At 51.1% G+C, this 18,496-nt stretch overlaps 1 protein-coding gene across 2 annotated transcripts in view; it reads right to left on the reverse strand.

Annotated features, from left to right (window-relative positions):
- The window catches only part of GFOD1 (glucose-fructose oxidoreductase domain containing 1), a 113,797-nt gene extending 95,638 nt beyond the window's left edge, over window positions 1-18,159 (reverse strand). The window contains exon 1 of one of the 2 annotated variants that reach the window (XM_038584197.1): window positions 18,024-18,159. Coding sequence is in view for 1 of the 2 variants with exons in the window: in XM_038584196.1 (XP_038440124.1) it covers window positions 16,536-16,788 (253 nt within the window). In the remaining variant the exon portion in view is untranslated. Of the gene's footprint in view, window positions 1-16,535; window positions 16,889-18,023 lie in introns of those variants that run through there. The other variant, XM_038584196.1, reaches the window with a different exon arrangement.
- Between the last annotated feature and the right edge of the window lie 337 nt (window positions 18,160-18,496).

Below are 18,496 nucleotides of genomic sequence, written 5' to 3' on the forward strand. Positions count from 1 at the left end.
ACATTGCTAATGAATGTCTGCAAGTCAAAACGCTGCCCTCGGCCCAGAGCCACCAGGACAAATGGAAAACCACAACAGTCCTGTTTTACTCTTATCCAAGATGACACGTTGCCATTTATCTTTGGCCTGTTTTAACCATGGGTTGTGATCAGAAGGGAAGGGAAGCCCGATCTACTGGCAACACAGCTCCTCCGGCTATGTACTGTCTCCTCCGTTAGGAAATTCGATGGGGGGACGCCTGGGTGGCTCAGCAGTCGAGTGTCTGTCTGCCTTTGGCTCAGGTTATGATCCCCAGGTCCTGCGATCGAGTCCTGCATCAGGCTCACCATAGGGAGCCTGTTTCTCCCTCTGCCTGTGTCTCCGCCTCTCTGTGTCTCTCATGAGTAAATAAATAAAATCTTTAAAAAAAAAAAAAAACAAAACAGGAAATTCGACGGGAACTCCAACAGAGTCATCCTGACTTCCTTTTCATATCTTGAAAACCATAGCAGACTGTGCATGCGGAGTACAGATTTTGCAGCACGTTGCGCTGGCAAACACATGCAAGCCTTAGAGTCCAGCAGACCTACATCCGACTCTGATTCCACCGCTCAGCTGACAAAATACAGCACGTGACAGAGGGAAGGCACCCCTGCAAAGACCTACGGTGATTTTTACCAATACCAAGAAGCCAGGCTTTGCCAACTAAACTAGGACATGCCATCGACTGTAAGACAGGTCTGCATTGTAGATGCTGAAGAGTGAAAAAAAAACTTAGTACCTTAGAATCTGTAATATGTGAGGGGCGCCTGGGGGGGGGCTCAGTTGGTTAGGTGTCCAACTCTTTTTTTTTAAGATTTTATTTATTTATTCATGTGAGACAGGCAGAGACAGAGACATAGGCAGAGGGAGAAGCAGGCTCCCAGGATCATGACCTGAGTCAAGGGCAGATGCTCACCCACTGAGCCACCCAGGAGCCCCAGAAGTCTGACTCTTGATCTCAGCTCAGGTCTGGATCTCAGGGTCATGAGCCCCATGTTGGGCTCCACAATGGGCATGGTGCCTACTTTAAAAAAAAAAAAAAAAAAAAAAAAGATCCCTATCTCCAAATTAAAAGAAGAAAAGTACTGGGTAGGTTCTGGGTAGATTATAAGCTCTTTCATAGTAGATACCATATCTTATACATCTCCGACCTCTTCTTACCACCCCCTACGGTCCAGCATACTGCCGTACAACTTGTACATACCCAAAAAATGGATGGTGAATACAAATGTTGAACCAGTTAGAAAACTGATACCCCCAACAGGGAACTGCTGTTCCAGAGGGGATGTAGCCCATGCAATCCCACTGGCTTCCCCAGCACCTGGAAGCAACAAGTGCACCTGCCAGTATTGTCCTGACCGGGCTGTGGGGGCGGGAAAGGAGACAAGCCAGTGTCAGCGGCTCAGTGCAAGTCCCCCACTGAATCACCCACGCAGGCAGACTGTGGTGGCGCCCACTGCAGTGAGTAAGCACAAGTAGCCACGTCTCAGTTCCACAGACAAAGCAGCACGGAGGTACCCCTGGGCCTCCCGGGGAAAGCCAGGCAGCCTCTGTGCCCTAGATGTGAACGGCTGTGCATATTAAGTCAGACAGGCTATGTCCCCCAGGGCTCTAAACCTGTCCCCCAGGACTCTCTGAGAACAGCACTGTGCAGTGTAAACAAATGTCCCACGTGGGTGGAGCTAGAAGGAGCAGTTTAGACAAACAGAACCATGTGGCATTATTTTTTTTCCCCCTTAAATGTTTATCCCTGCTGGTTTTTCCTCCTCTGGGGCCCCAGCTCTATTGGAAAAGGGGAATAGACGGAACAGAGGAAAGAATCTCATTTTCCACCGCCCACTTTGGATTATTCATAGTCATGTAGGAGATGAGAGGGGCTGCCAATGACAAATTTCAGCAACAAGTCATCTCAAATCCCTACCTTAGCCCTTGACTTCAGGCAAGGCCATTCTGTGGGAGGCGCATTGGGCATGTGTGTGCCCACACCGTCACCAAGGCACACTCCCCTCACTCCCAGCTCCAATCAGCTGGAACTCCCGCAGGCCCAGCGCTCCAAGCAAGCACTCACACAAATGGGTACTGATTTCACAAAGGGAGTGGGACTTGAGGAGGGGGGGGGAGTGCCAGTAATAATTAGAAAAGCAGGGGCACCTGGGTGGCTCAGTCCGTTAAGCACCTGCCTTCTGCCTTGGCTCAGGTCATGATCTCTGGGTCCTGGGATCGAGTCCTGCATCAGGCTCCCTGCTCAGCGTGGAGTCTGCTTCCCCCTCTCCCTCTGCCCCTCCCCCACTCATTCTTTCTCTCTCTTTCTCAAATAAAATCTTTAAAAAATTAAAAAATAAATTGGAAAAGTGGATTTACCTATTTGTTGAGGCTTCACGTGCTACTACTTCTGCAACCTTTCCCCTTGGGTGCAGGGAAACACGGGGGAGTGGAGAGAGGAGGTGTTCGGGGCGGGGGGGGGGGGGGAACCCAAGTGCGGGCAGAAGCCGAGAAAGCAACTTTCCCATGAAGTCGGGGTCCTTCCCCAAAGCAGGCCCTCGGGAACTGGCTGCCAGTGTTCTAGGTTCTTCTGGGATGAAGACTCCTGCGCCAAGTCCCTTCCCTCCTGCCTATGCTGCTCTCTGCTTTGAGCTGTACATTGGCCCAAAGTTGGGAAACCCTCCCCAGGTTGTTGGGAGGGCTAAGGAAGCATCTGCTGCATTCCCACCCTGGCCTCACGCCAGCCTCAACTGTGCCATCTGCTGCCCAAAATACCTGTGGTGACCCCCAGTGGGCAGGGGTACCACTTACCTGCTTACTCATTCCCAACATCTACTGGGGATTTTAGGAGACTTTCCACAGCCAGCCTATCTCCTTCTTGTTAGAGTCCTTACTAATACATAGAGGAGGTCATGCCCATACTATCTGAAGCTTCTACTCATGAGACGCCAAACCCACTGTGCAGACTCTCTGCCCATTCTTGGGAGGAAAGGAGATGCACTCAACAGTTTGGATGTCTCAAGAATCCACGTCTAGGGGCACCTGGGAAGCTTAGTCAGTTAAGCACCTGACTCTTAATTTGGGCTCAGGTCATGATCTCAGGGTCCTGGGATCGAGCCCTGTGTGTCAGGCTCCATGCTAAATGTGGAGGCCTTGAGGAGTCTCTCCTTTTCTCTCTGCCCCTCCCCCCACTCGCAAACTCTAAATAAGATCTTAAAAAAATAAAAAATAAAAAGAATCCACATCTACATCAAGCATAAATGAGTGCTATGTTCACTGCTGAATCCCCAGCCCTGAGATTAGTGCTGTCTGCTAGAACTTTCTGCAATGAGGTATATGTTCTATGATGCACCGTCCAATATGGAAGCCACCAGCTAGCCAGATGCAACATTTGAGCACTTGAAATGTGGCCAGGGCAATTGAGGAACTGAATAGCTTATCTCATTTAGTTTTAATTTATGTAAATTTAAAGAGCCACACACAAGAGTATAGCAAATGGCTACTATATCACAAAGCATGGAACTAGACAGTGCCCAGTATGTGGATGGTGCTCAAAAAATAATCTGTCCAAGGGAAGAGTGACTAGATAGTAAGCAGCCCACCATAATAAGTTCTGATGAAGCAGGATTCTCACATTTATCAGGTATTCACTTTAAACAAATCCCTGTTTATTAAGTCAACAACCTTCTGAGTCAGGTACTTTGGTTAACTCTGCTTTACAGATGAAGAAACTGAGGCTAAGAAGAGTTTAAGAGGAGGATCCATGGCCACAGAACTCGGCAAGACCAGCACAGGGACGGGGCCGCCTCTTAAAAGTGGTCAACTTTGCCACTAATGGAAAAAGCATTCAGGAGCCTCCCTTTTCTTTCCACAGGATGACACCAAATTCAACAGGCATCTTTTCCTTTTGAAATAAAGCAATGAAGATACAGTGTGTACCCTGTGATGTTTTAATTTAAAGATTTTATTTATTTATTTATTTATTTATTTATTTATTTATTTGAGGGTGGGGATCTCAAGCAGACTCCATGCTGAGTGAGAAGCCGGCTCAGGACTCAATCCCACAACCCATGAGATCATGACCTGAGCTGAAACCAAGAGTTGGACACTGACCCATCTGAGCCACCCAGGGGCCCCTGTGGAGACATTTTAAAAGCCTAGCCAGTGCACTCACCTAGCAAGGCTCTGGTGACCGACCACTGGATCCCTGGTCAAGAACTAACCATCCATCCCACCACTGTGGCATTTCCCTACAACCACCTCCCCTGACAGCAGGCTACCCTGCAGGAGCCTCACAGCCACGGGAGAGCTCCGGTGCCCTGATGCTGACAAGCCTGTCCACATGTCAAGCATTGAGTGTCCTTCCCCAAGGAGAGTCCCTTACCCTTTCTCCTGCAGTGAATCACAGCCCCACCCCAGCACTGACCCTTGTACCATAAGGGGTTCAACTGTATCACACACAGACACGAATTTCCAAGTTTCTGTCACCATGGAACACAAGCACAAAACCAGGAGCTGAGCAGAGACTCCCCTTCTCCTCAGCTGACTCCACTCTCCAACCACCACATGGACCCAACTCCATCACACAGGGAGCTTTTGTCTTTACAGTGTCTCTCACTGAATGGATTTTTGCAGCTCTTTTCACACCCTATAAGACTGCCATTTGTGCTTCTCTCAAGGGGGTTCTTTCCAATGATCCTGCAAGCTGTTTCCTTCCCCTACCCCAGAGGAGTGTCATCTGTGACTGTCATCATTTGGAATTGAGGGGAGAGAAAGATTTAAGTGGAACTTAATGCTGATGGGGTGGGGAGATCGATTTGCTGGCAAACAAAAATAACTTTAATTCTAGATAAGAACAAAAAAAACATTTTTTTTTTAATTTTGGACATTCTTAAAGTACCCTCACTTTGTCTTAAATGGTCAGTCGTAGGAAACACCATTTTCCTCTGAATATTACTCCAGAATCCTTGAAAAGGATTTTATATCATAGAACCTTCTATATCTTCTTTCACAATTATTTAAATCTGACCCCCCGCCCCCCTCTTCTGGATCCAGTATAAGCCCCAGAAGGTCTTCCTGGACCATCCAGGCCCTCAGGAATTCCTCTTCCCTCTGCTTTCAGGCAGGATCCATTATCTGTAGGGCCACCTCCTCAGAGACCCATGCTGCCTGAGAAGGGCCCTGGGGACCAGCGTGGCCTTTCCCCACAGGCCCTGTGCATCTTATCTCTAACCTCAAACTCAAGTTCACCACTCAGCAAAACAAAAGCTCCACAGTGAACCTTTTATCCAGCCTCTAGATCTAACCCTTCTAGAAGACAACATAGCAATATTAGAGGAAGCCCCTTCCAGATCTCACTTTTGCAAAGTCTCTCATTCACACATACAACACTTTTTGTGGGGGGAATTCTCTGTTTGGTTTGTTGTTGTTTTCCCTGTTTTTTCTCCTTCATCTGTTTTAATACCCTTTGTGGATTGCCATGGGGAAGCTACCCAGGTGGCTGACTCTTAATCCAATATTGATATTTTGAGGTTATTCAATTGCCTTAAGCAAATACTTCCTGGCTTTACAGTATCACAATTCACTCTGCACTTAATCATATATTTTATTGTATTGTTGTGTGTTTGCATATACTTATCTTGTGTCCAGAACAAAGACCATATCTTACTATCTGGGTCATTGCTAACAGCCAACACAGTGCTACAGGCATTCAAACGCATTTATTAAATAAAAATAAATGAAGAAGAGAAACACTCTCCAGACACTGGGCAGGATAAGTAACTGAGAGATCCTGGACCACCTCAGAGAATCTTCAAATTGGGAATATCCCAAAAAGAATGTTTAGGGCATTATCAGGGCCCAAGGCAACGCTGGTGCCCGAGAAGTCAGCATCCGCTCACATGGCTGTCTCGCTCTTCTAAATAATGAACCATTTCAATGAATATTTGGCAAAGCTAATTTTACTTGGGCTGGAGAACTTGTTCAGCTGCATCTAGTTCCAAAATCAAAAATAAAGGGAAGTTATTTGAAAACCAAAAAAATCTACCCCTAATGGGACAACACAACAAAATCACAAAACCAATGCTTACAACCCAATAATAAGAAGACAATCCAATTTTAAACGCTCAAGAAATGTGTAGATAGATGACTGGCCAACAAGCACATGATAAGGTGCTCAAAATCATGAGCCTTTGGGGAAATGCAAATCAAAATCATAATGAAGTAGCGCTACACACTAACTATAATATTGGCTGTACTCAAAAAGGCTGACAATACCAAGTGTTGGCAGGAATATATGATGGTAAACCTGCTTCAAACAATTGGGGGGGGGGGATCTATTTATTTGTGAGAGATAGTGTGCAAGCAGGGGGAGGGGCAGAGTGATAAGGAGAGGAAGTCTCAAGCGGACTCTGCTGAGTTTGACCCTGAGATTAAGACCTGAGCAAAAATCAAGAATTGAATGGGTACAGCTGCTTCAGCAAGCAGTCTGGTGGTTAAATAGGTAAATATATACACACCATACAACCCAGCAATTTCACTCTTAGATATCTATCCAAGAGAAGTGAAGGCATAGGTCTAGAAAAGACTAGTATGCAAATGTTCACAGCAGCATTATTCATCATCATTAAAAACTGGAAAGAATACAAACATCCATCAGATGGTGAATGGACAAACCAATCATGGTATATCCATACAATGGACTATTACCCAGCAATAAAATAAAAATAAAAAAGGAATGAATTTCTGACAGATGCAACAATGTGGATGAACATCAAAAACATGCTAAGTGAAAGAAGCCAGACACAGAAGACTACATATCATAGGATTTCATTTATATGAGAGCTCTAAGAAAAGCAAAACATGTGTGGTTGCCTGGGGCTTAGCCTGGGATTGAGGACTGGCTGCAAACACACACAAGGAAACTTTTTGGGATGTTAGAAGCATTCTAGAACTCTGGAGATGACTATTATAAACATTTACTAGAAATCACTGAGTCTCAATAGGCAAATTTTATGATGCACAAAGTTTATCCCAGTAAAGCAAAAAAAGCAATGCTAAAGCTACAAACCAACTTAATTGGGGCTTCAAAACCCTATAGCTTCAGCTTATGCATACTATGCCAAAAGAGCCTCTCAGTGCCATAAAAGCTATTACAGTTGGAAACGAGAAATTTTAAAAATAATTCGGATCATTTTAACATAAAGTTATTTTTTCTGCATTTTTTTAATACTCCACAGGGCATTAACAATTCTCAAAAAAAAAAAAAAAAAAAAAAAGCCTAAACTCCAAGGCGTCCCCAGCTCACCTGAGAAGCCAGGGCACCTGGGGGGCTTGTGGTTGAGCATCTGCTTTGGCTCAGGTCATGACCCCAGGGTCCTGGGATCAAGTCCTGCATCAGGCTCCCTACAGGAGCCTGCTTCTCCCTCTCTGTGTGTCTCTCATGAATAAATACATAAAATCTTAAACAAACGAACAAACAAACAAAAAAACCCTAAGAAGCCAGCTTCCCCAAAGCCCTGCTGAGAGACGTAGACTCAGTCAGGGTAAAGGGTCCATGTGGGTCTCAGCAGTGAGGATTTTAAAGCTTTTCACCCAACAGTCACGTTGGTCAAGTCTGAACCAAAAGGATCTTTTGCCTTCAAGGTCTTCCTGCTTTAGAGGAAGATGCTCAAGAGAGTGCTCTCTGAGGGGCCCACACTCACCAGCTGAACTCAGTGGAGCAGCTTCAACAAGTCTTTCCAGACCCACACTCACATGACACGTCTGCCAGGTTTGTCAATGCCCAGCCTGCCTGGCCAGGTGGACTTGATCCAGGCCAAATTTGTATTCATCAGGGTTCTCCAGAGAAACTGAATCAATGGGGAGGGGGTGGATGGGTGTATGTGGGGGGAGAGGGAGAGAGGAGGGGAGAAAGGGAGAAAGGAAGGGAGAGAGGGAGGGGGTAGGGGAGGGAGGGGGACAGGAGGGGGAGAAGGACCTCGGGAGGGTGAATGAAAGCAAGGTAGATTTATTTTTAAGGAATTGGCTCATGCAATTATGGAAACTGGCAAGTCCAAAATTTGCAGGGCAGCAGGCTGGAGACCTAGGGAAGGGTTGATGTTGCAGTTTCCAGTGTGAAGGCCATCTGAAGGTGGAAATTCCTCTTCCCCAGGGACCTCAATCTTTTTTCCTGACTCCTGACTCCTTGGAGGCCCTACCCTAATACTTGTGCACAAAGGGTCTCTCCCCGCAGTTCTCTGCTGCCACATCCAAGCAGGAGGTGCTGGACCATAAAACTCCATGGAGCCAGCTATGTTTATCTACTTTCCCATCACATACTTTACAAACATTTACATTCTAAATTTAATAATAAGGTTGGCATCATTGGATCATGACACACATTTTTTCTTTCCTGTTTTACTGTGGTCCTTATAAAAGCGATGAAATGTCAAATGTGTGTTTGAGGACAGTATATAAAGATGTGAAAGCAAGAAATGTCTACATTTGTAAAATCTTCAACAAAGTCTGTGTTTTTGTCATTAGCACCTTCTGGGAGTGTGGCACAGCTTGGGATGCCCACTCTTAACCCCTCCAGCCCCACTTCCTGCAGTAGAGGGTCCCCATGGCATTTTGTGATGAGTCCCCCACATTACCAGATAACCTCCAAAGACTGGGCCAGGAGAGAGCATCAGACACAAGCAGAGACAACTAGGAGTGGGGGCTGGAGTGGGGGAGGCTAAACCGGTAATATTCCTATTGGGGAGCTCTGTCTACCACCACATGGGCCCCCGAAGCAGAGAAGACCAAAGAGCGATGGATGATGAGGTCACCACACGAACAGAAGCACAGCACAGAATGATAAAATTCCAGGAGTTCAGAGTTCCCAGGTACCCACTGGGGCCTGAGCTACGTCCCCACCCCTGAATTCCACAAAGGGCCCTGCATCCTTCTCACAGGCGATGATAAAACCTCACAGGAGCATGGTGAGTTCCTGGGAACACCATCAGCACCTTCTAGATCGTGTCTCTGTAAAGCAAGTATTGGATTCTCAGCATATCCCACATCTGAAGCTTGGCTTATGCACATTCCCCTTAAAAAAATAAAAATAAAAAGGTGGGGGTGGCACCTGGGTGGCTCAATCAGGTAAGCCTCAGACTCGTGATTTTGGCTCAGGTCAGGATCTCAGGGTCATGAGATCAAGCCCCGTGCTCAGCAGTGAGTCTGCTTGAGACTCTCCCTCTGCTTCTCCTCCTCTCCCGGCTCATACTCTCTTTCTCTCCCTCTCTCGCTAAATAATTTTTTTTAGTGTAAAAAATAAATTTAAATGAATTAAAATTTTTTAAACTATTTTCTGAATCTAGGTAGATGGAATCATCTCTTTATAAAATATGAAAAGCAATCCTCAAAAGTATCATTTGGAATAGGCTGAAGAACTGATCACCTCAATGAGACGTAGAATAATCTTTATTAGGTTTATGCAGATAGCTATGGGCAGAGGTGGGGTGGCTAAGCCTGTCCACATCCCCTCTCATTTTAATTGTCACATCAATTATATACACTTAGTTTTTTTTTTTAAGATTTTATTTATTTATTCATGAGAGAGGCAGAAACATAGGCAGAGGGAGAAGCAGGCTCCCTGCAGGGAGCCCGATGTGGGACTCAATCCCAGGACCCCGAAATCATGACCTGAGCCAAAGGCAGATGCTCAACCACTGAGTCACCCAGGTGTACCAGTTATATATACTTATATCATAGTATCCTAACATGGTATCTTAACATACTATGTCATAGTATCTTAACCCATCTTTTTGATCAGAAGCCTGAAGTTCAGCAGGGATGGTTACACAGTCCTGACCCACCAACCTTTTGCATCATCCATGCTTCTGTGACTCACAAGGCCATCTACAGTGACAAGCCATAACTGCCCTGAATCAAAATATGTAACTAATTGCCCCTATATTTCTTTCTTGGTAAAACCCTTAAAACATGCTATTTACTTCCACCACTTTTTTTTTTTCTTTTGGTTCTTCCCCCATTTCGGGATCAAAATGTCCAATTTCTTCATCTGGCTTCTCCTCACTCCGATTTGCACTTCTGCAGAATCGAACATTTTCGAAGCCAGATATCATCAACAGAACAATCACTCAACTGCACCTAATTTCAGTTAGATGAAATGAGACTGGCGAGGCTTGACTTTTCCTCACCCAACGCCGTCATTTCTTCCATCTACATCATGCCCCAGGGCTTCCTCAGCCCTACACCAAGCTGATAGACCAAAACCACTGCACTTGGGGCTCAGCGGTGGAGAATACCCAGAGAGAGAAAAAAAAAATGCAATTGCCTCTTCTGCACGGTCTTCGTAGAAAAAATGCATCCAGAATAGGCTTCAAGGGGGAGCTGGAAATGTGGGGTTTGCTGGGATTCCAGAATGGTTATTACTGAGTCCAAAAGGGACATCTGATCAGCAGCGGCCGTCTGTCAGCCTGTGTGGCAACCACGCCCAGCACCCCTGCACCTGGGTCTCACCCCTGTTCCTGCAGCCCTTCTCTGGGTACACCTGCTGCTACTCCGCAGTAGGGCATTAAAGTGCGGGGTGCTCCAGGTCCTCAGCTGAGGATGCCAAACAAGTCAGGGCAAGGTTACTGTGCACACAGTCAAGGCTCCACGGAACTCTACAGTCTTCTTCGCAGTCCCAGAGGAGCCTCCCGTCCCCCAGAGAGGCTTTCCCCAGAGAGTCTGCACTACTGTCTCCAAAAACTGGGGCAGGGAACGTGAAAACAGATGCCATCACATTACACACAAAGGCGGCAGGTATTTTAACACAGCTCCCCCGCCAGGTTAATTATTCACAGTAGGGTTGGTCTTGTTTTCCCCAAAGGCAGAGAGCCATCCCAGCTCTGTGTCCAGCAGCCACCACAGGCACATCACCCGGGAGCTGGAGAGACATTCTGAATCTTGGGCCCCACCTGGGAATCTGCATTTTGACAAGAATTTTTTTCCCCCTCGGGTGGCTGTCTGGGAGGCACTGTGCTTCCGCAGGCAGGACAAAATGTTACTGACTGATTGACCCATCCTGTTTATGACCTTTTGTCTTCTTCCCCCAAGTATTCATTCATTCACTGGAAAGGCATTCATTCGTCCTTTGGCAAATATTTATAGTGTGCCTACTAGGTGACTCAGAGCCTGGTACTGTCTAGGGGAGATAAGGCCACCCCGGTGAGCAAAGCAGGCACGGGCCAACCTCAAAGAGCTTTCGTTCCAGCTGGGGAGACAAACAGCAAATGAGAGCACAAGCAAACAAATGAGAGAGGTCATCACAAACAGCGATAATGCTATCAAGAACACAGAGAGGCTGCAGAGGTTTAAGTGAGAAGTGGGAAGACTCAACTTCTGGTTGGGAGGGAAAGACCAGAACGGTTTCTCTGTCTCTGTCTCTGTCTGTCTCTCTCTCTCCTGATAGAACATTTGAGCTGGAACATCAGAATGAGCTAGCCATCCAGAGGAATGAGGGAGAACCCTCTGGGCAGAGGGAGGAAAAGCCAGTTTGCAAAGGCCCAGAGTCAGGAAGGAGCTGGTGAGTTTGAGTTAGAAGGCCCAAGTAGGGGTTCCTGGGTGGCTCAGCGGTTTAGCACCACCTTCAGCCCAGGGTGTGATCCTGGAGACCCGAGATCGAGTCCCACATCAGGCTCCCTGCTTCTCCCTCTGCCTCTGTCTCTGCCTCTCTCTCTGTGTGTGTGTGTCTCTCATGAATAAATAAATAAAATTAAATTTAAAAAGAAGGCACAAGTAGCTGGAAGGCAGTGAGCCGGGTGATGGGGATTACTAGGCAGGGTTTGTCCAGGCCAAGAAAACTGAATGTTGCTCCAGGTGCCATGGCAGCCACTGAGAGATTCTGAGCAGGGAATGAATGACATAGCACCATACATATGCATACACGCCACTCACCTGTTATACAGAGGCTAGCCTGGATAAGGAACAAGAGTGGACCTAGGGCGGCAGTGGGTGGCTCGCTGCACAGCCTAAGTGCAGGAGGACAAACCGGACATAGGTTTTGACAGACTCCCCAAAGGCCAGCTGGGAGCTGTGCTGCTCTGGATACAAAGGTGAGGGAGACCATCCTGGCTGCCTTCAGGCACCTGGCAGTCAGGGGGCTCCTGGAAGTGAGGCCTGCGAGCAGCTCAGCAAAAAAAGCAGTGTCATCTCGGGGGCCGGTAAATTTGGCAACATCTATCTACATTAAAGGAAATGAACACATACTTTTTGACCAGCAGCTCACATATTTACCCTACAAGCACAGTGGTGAGTGTGCAAACCGACATAGGTTCTAGGTTATTCACCACAGGTTCGTATAGGCAAAAGATTGGGAACAACCAAAATGTGGGTAGTAGAGAACTGGTTAATGAATTTTGCTTTAACCATACAATGAAATACTATATTAGCAAAAAATAGAAACACGGAGGCATGCCTGGGTGGCTCAGTCAGTTAAGCCTCTGCCTTCAGTTCAGGTCATGATCCCTGAGAGTACCTCCCAGTTGAAGAACAGAGACTTGGGGGAGGGGAGGGGGAAGGGGGGGAGACACTCGCTCTTCCCTGTAAAATTTTATGGTATTTTCAATTTATACCACGTAATACATAACTTATTCAAAAATAAATGAAATTTAAATTGTACACTAAAATAGGTTTGAGAGGGGGCACCTGGGTGACTCAGTGCATCTGCCTTTGGCTCAAAGGGTGATCCCGGGGTCCTGGGATCAAGTTCAGCATGGGGTTCCCCAATAAGTTTTTACTTAAATAAATACATAAAATGGGTTCGAGAAAAGATGAAGACAGCCTTTGGCACTAGACCACAGCAGGGTATGGGAAGGGCGAGACTCTGGAGAGGAGGGAATCCTGGGGCCAAGTCCTGCAGGATGAACAGGCATCCATCACAAACATGAGCCAAAAGGTGTTCCAGACAGAGGCATGGACCTATAAGCAAACAGGGACCGTTCCAGGACACCTCAGTCGTTCTGGGTTTCACTAAAGTGCACAGGGTTCCAGAAGAGCCAGCAGGACATAGCCTGGGCAGGCTCGTCATGAGGCCAGCTCCTGCCCGTCAAGCCAAGAAGCTGGGACTCTTCTAGAAGTGACAGCAAGGGGCACGGTGACATGATCAAGTCTGCAGCTCTTCAAGGAAAGGCTGGCAGTGGTGTGGAAGCTGGAGAGAGGCAGTGGTGAGGAGGGGCGGACTGGAAACTCACCCAGAGACCTAGAGAGGGGCCCCTGTTCCTTCTGTGGAGGAAGCAATGATGGAGAAAAAGGAACTGAGCCCACGCATGGGGCAAACAGGAATAAAAGATAACACCAAGAACCTCACCCGAGCTACTATGATCTAAGAGAAGGAATTGAAGCCAAGAAGCAAGTTTAGGGGGTGAGAGAGGAAGAAAGGACTCTCAGAAGGTAGAAGCGTGGGTTCAAATCCCAAGCTATCCATCCCTGAGCAATTCTGCTCAGCTCTCCGAATTTTAGTTTGCCTTATTTATAAACTGGGGCTAACATCTATGTTTGAGGGCTATTCTCATCATGAAATGAAGTGTTTTATTTTTTTTTAAGATTTTATTTATTTATTCACGAGAGATACAGAGACAGAGGCAGAGACATAGGCAGAGGGAGAAGCAGGCTCCCTGCAAGAAGCCCGATGCGGGACTCAATCCCAGGACCCAGGATCACGCCCTGAGCTGAAGGCAAGATGCTCAACCACTGAGCCACCAAGGCGTCCCAAATAAAGTGTTTTATATGCAGCACCTACCACATCGCCTGGCACACATGAGGTACTTAGTAAAAGACAGTCCTAGGCACTGTCGAAATTGTACAAAAGAAATGCAGGAAGTCTCTACAACAGAGAAATATGTCTAGTTCACCAAAGTAGGGATTTCAAGGGAAGTTTTAGAAATTAAAGGAGGATGTATATGATCCTATTGATTCCAAGTGTCATTCCCTGATGGTCCCCAGGCCAGCCCCTCACCTTGACAGACATGAAACCAGTCACGAGTATGGACAGAGGGACCACTCGCCATTGCTGGGCAAGCAACTCAAAAGCCCAGGCCTTTGCCAAAAGAAGGACAATTCACCAGGATCAGTCAAGACTGGCTTGTTCCAATTTCAGGCAAACACCAGCATCTATAAACCCCCCAACGGCCAAACCAACTCTGCAACTGTCCGGGGTGTTTCACTTCCTGTGTTAGGGGTGTTGAACCTCACCATGACAGCAAACACACCAAGACAACCACCCAGCTGCACACTCGCAGGTACAACGTGGAAGAAAGTGACCTCTCGGGATTTTCCAGTGAAGATGAACTGGGGAAAGAGATGAAAGTCCAGCCCCATCTAAATTCAATACCCCCACGTTTTCTATAATCACAAACTATCTGAAATGACCTGCCAAAACAGAAGTGGGGGGGAAAAAAAGTCCCAAGACTTACTACAAAAATATAAACAAAACCCTATTCCTTAGTCATGGGAATATTCCTTATTCCGGGGTCTATTTTTGAAGACTCCTGCTTGGGTTTGAAGAGATTAACTCTTGTTAATCTTGTCAAGAAAAAAAAATCTTAAGGATTTTTGAAAATAAAGACAGAAGTATCCAGAAAGGTATAATTTATGCCACCTCTCTCCAACCCAGAGCAGCCCAAATGCTTTCTTGGTTAAGGTACAAGAGACTGTCAGAAAATAGGAACATTCTTGTTCCCCGAATGGCCGCTCATCTGGAGATACAGCCTGAGGGGTGCTGACCTGCAAGACTGTTGTCATAGTGGGGGAAAAGCAACGTTACAAGGTCTTTCTGATATGACCAGTCCTGGGCTTTCTACAGACACGGAGCTCAGGACAGACCTGTTGGATACAAATTGTCCTTACAGGGCAGCCCGGGTGGCTCAGTGGTTTAGTGTCTGCCTTTGGCCCAGGGCATGATCCTGGAGTCCCAGAATTGAGTCCCACATCAGGCTCCCTGCATGGAGCCTGCTTCTCCCTCTGCCTGTGTCTCTGCCTCTCTCTCTCTCTCCTCTCTGTGAATTCTCATAATAAATAAATAAAACCTTTTTTAAAAATTGTCCTTACAGATTTATGCCATCCGATGGTTATGACCCATCTGGTATGCACAGATCCACCATAAAGACTAAGGTTAGCAACCCGATTACTATATTACATCAAACAGAAAAGTCAGAACCCAATAACATTCAATCCAAGGCCCAAGAAAATAAGCAACAAAGGTCAGAAACTTAGTAAAATACAATAAAAAATGGTTTTCTAGGAAGAAAGAGTTCTAACATTCTGGTCATTCAGATCTCTGAAGACAGAATTACACACACACACACACACACCACACATATATGTATACATTTCACCTGCCCTAGATCCATCCCTGTTTTAAAAGATAAAACTCGCCTTTACATAAATTACCACTGGCTTCCAAGTACTGTCCCTGCTCTTTGCCTTGTAACTTCAACGTCCTGTCCTGTGCCATAAGCTTTGTCTCTTTTCCTCGCCAATAAAAATTCCAGCTCTCAAGGGTGCGTGTTACATTTCCTGGGAGGGTAAGGAGTGAGCCCCAGTCCTGGGATTGTCTCAGGTAGGTGTGAGAACTGCTGGTGGACAAAACAGGCGCTGCTTTTTCCTCTGGGCAGGGCAGGGCGCGGATGCTCTGTGCTCTGAGATGGTTCGGGGGCTGCCTGGGTGGGGGTGGGGGTGGGGGTGGGGGGAACCGCAGGGTGAGGGGCAGGGAGTTCCCTCCCAACCTGCTCCTCCACGTCAGGCCTGGGAACTTTCCCGGGTTATTAAGGAGGGACTCCTCGCATGCTCCCGCGTGCAACTGACAGCCTTGGGCTCCTTCCAACTCAAAGCAGCCATCCCTTGGAAACTACTGCGCCCATGCCCGCAAAATTTCAGATCTCTTATTCCAAGCCCACGCAGAAGACAATTCCTGAGCTGCCACCAGAGTTCAGTTCCCCTGGTTTTGTCGAACCGGTGGCTACGGACCCAGGACGCGCCCCCCCCCCCCCCCACCTGGAAGACGTCCCAACGGATCCCCTGACCCCCGTCCGACCGCTCCCGCCATCCTTGCTCCGGGCTAACGCGGAGTAATCCCAGGTGAACGTCACATTCTGATCTCACAGCCAAGCCACGGCAGGAAGAAGCGAAGCGGCCTAGCGGGGCGCCCCCGCCGCCCCCGCCAGGTGGCCCCCGCCGCCGCGCGCACGTGTGCGGCCCCGCATTCGCGGTCCCGGGCGCGCACTCGCAGGCGCGCACGCAGCGGGCGGCCCCGGGCACCGCCGGGCGCTTAGTTCCCGCGCCCCGCGCCCCGCGCCCCGCATCCGATCCGCCTCCTCGGCCCCCGCGCCACGCACGTGGGAAGGCGCGTCCAGGTGGCGCCGGCGGAGAGCGGCGAGCCCGGCGGCGGGGGTGGGGGGGGCGGCGCGGAGGCCCCGCGAGCCTCGGGGGTGAAGAGGGGGCGAGAGCAGAAGAGCAGCAGGCGAGGGGAGAAGCCGGGGGGCGGAGGGGAGGGGGGGGTCGCTCACCCAGGGTTTTGACCGCGATCTGCCTGGTGAGGGGCGGCGGCAGGTTGATGCACACCAGGTCCACGTCCTGGTGCAGCAGCACCTCGTCAATGCGGCTGGTGTAGAAGGGGACGCTCATCTCCTTGGCCAGCTCCTCCGCTTCCTCCTGCGTGCGGCCCCACAGCGCCTTCACCGCGAAGCCCTCGTCTTTGAGCAGCGGGATGATGACACGGGCCGTGAGGCTGGTGCCGAACACGCCCACCCCGGGAAGCATGGCTGCTCCGGCCACGGGTCCTGCTCGGGCTCAGCTCCCCGGTCGCACACGCTCGCGCGCGCGCACACACTCACACACACACACACACACACACGCCCCTCGGGCCGCTCCTGCACCCGGCGCTCGCCGCGGGGCGCCCGCCACCCAGGGCCCGGCCAAGGCGCCCGGCTGCCGAGCGCGCCCCAGCCGCAGGCGGAGCAGCTCGGGCAGCCTCAGCGCGGCGTCTGCTGCAGTGTCCGCCACGCGGGGCCCTCGTCCCTCCCGGGGGCGGCGGCAGGGACCCCCCCGGGGCCCCGGCTCAGGCAGCGGCCCCGCCGCAGCGCCGGCCGGCTCCGCGAGCCCCGCCGAGGCCGCCCCATGGCCGGCTCATGCCCGCGCCCGCGCCCGCGCCCGCGCCCGCGCCGCCGCAGCCCGGGGCCCGCCGCCTCCCGCGGCTTCCCGCAGCCGGACAGTCGCACGCCCGAGTGGTCCGCCCCGCCGGGTCCCCCGACTGCCGCGCGCGCGCCCGGGGCTCGGAGCGCAAGAAGCGGGCGGCCAGCGGGAGGCCGGCTACGCGCGCGGTCCGCGGGGCGCCGGGACGCGGGTCTCGAGCTGCAGCGCGGCGCCGGCGGCCACGACCCGGCGCCGGCCTCATTCTGCTGCCATGTCCGCTCGCGGCGCGGCGCGGCGCGGCTCGGGCGGCCTCGGCCCCAGGCCGGCTCGGGCTCGGGCTCGGGCTCGGGCTCGGGCTCGGGCTCCGGCGGGGACGAGGGCGGAGTTGGGGACTTGGGCTGTCAGCAGCCGGGTGTCGCCGCCCCGCCCCCGCCCCGCCCCCGCCGCAGCGCCGCGCGCCATTGGCCGCCGCGCGCCGCCCCCGCCCCCGCCCCCGCCCCCGCCCCGCCGCCGGGGCTCCGGGTGCGCGCAGCGCGGGGCGCAGGAACCCGCCCGCCCCCGGCCCCCGGCCCCCCCCGCCCCCCGGCCCCGCCCCGCGCGCCGGCCGCCCCTCGGCGCCTTCCCTTTCTTCGCCCTCGCCTCCTCCTCCGCTCGCCGCCGCTTCCCACGCCGCGCCCCACGCGGCCCGGGCCAGTCGTCAGTCCCCGGGAAAGGGGCGGGCGGGCGACCCGGCCGGGAGGACCCGGGGGTGGGGGTGGGGGGGTCCCAGCGAGGTGTGCGCCCCCGAGCGGGAGCCTTTCCTGCGCGCCCAGAACCACCCCAAGGAAGCTTTCCGGGCATCCCCTCTCAATCCTTGCACCAACCTTAAGGTGATCGGAAACCCATTTAACTGACAATGTCATCGAGCCCAGGGGAGGGTAAGTGGCTCGCACAAGGTCACGCAGGAGGTGAGCCGCGCACCGACGCCGCCATCCAGGCTACGACGCGGAGTCCGGGCGCTGGGCTGGGGAGGCCCCCCTCCGAGAGAGCTCGCTCCAGGCCCGCGCCACCCCTCCCGCCCTGCGCCCAGCCTTGCTACCGAGCTCTGCCCTCCCCGTGAGGCCAGCGGCCCAGTGGACGCTACGGGAGGGGTCCCGGGGGGCTGCGGCACGCCTGTCCACGCCTGGGTTTCGAGATGGAGAGGACGCCCCGGCCAGAAGCTCCGCCAGTCCCTTGACCTCTGGCTTCGGCTTCTTTCGCCGCTTCCTCCCCCCCCCCCCCCCCCCCCCCCCCCGCACCCTCTGCTCCTTTGGAGGGAGCCCCCCCCCCCCCCCCCCCCCCGCTGAAGCCTGCCGGG

This window comes from Canis lupus, chromosome 35 (assembly GCF_011100685.1).
Source record: "Canis lupus familiaris isolate Mischka breed German Shepherd chromosome 35, alternate assembly UU_Cfam_GSD_1.0, whole genome shotgun sequence".
In the NCBI taxonomy this organism is placed as follows: Eukaryota; Metazoa; Chordata; class Mammalia; order Carnivora; family Canidae; genus Canis; species Canis lupus.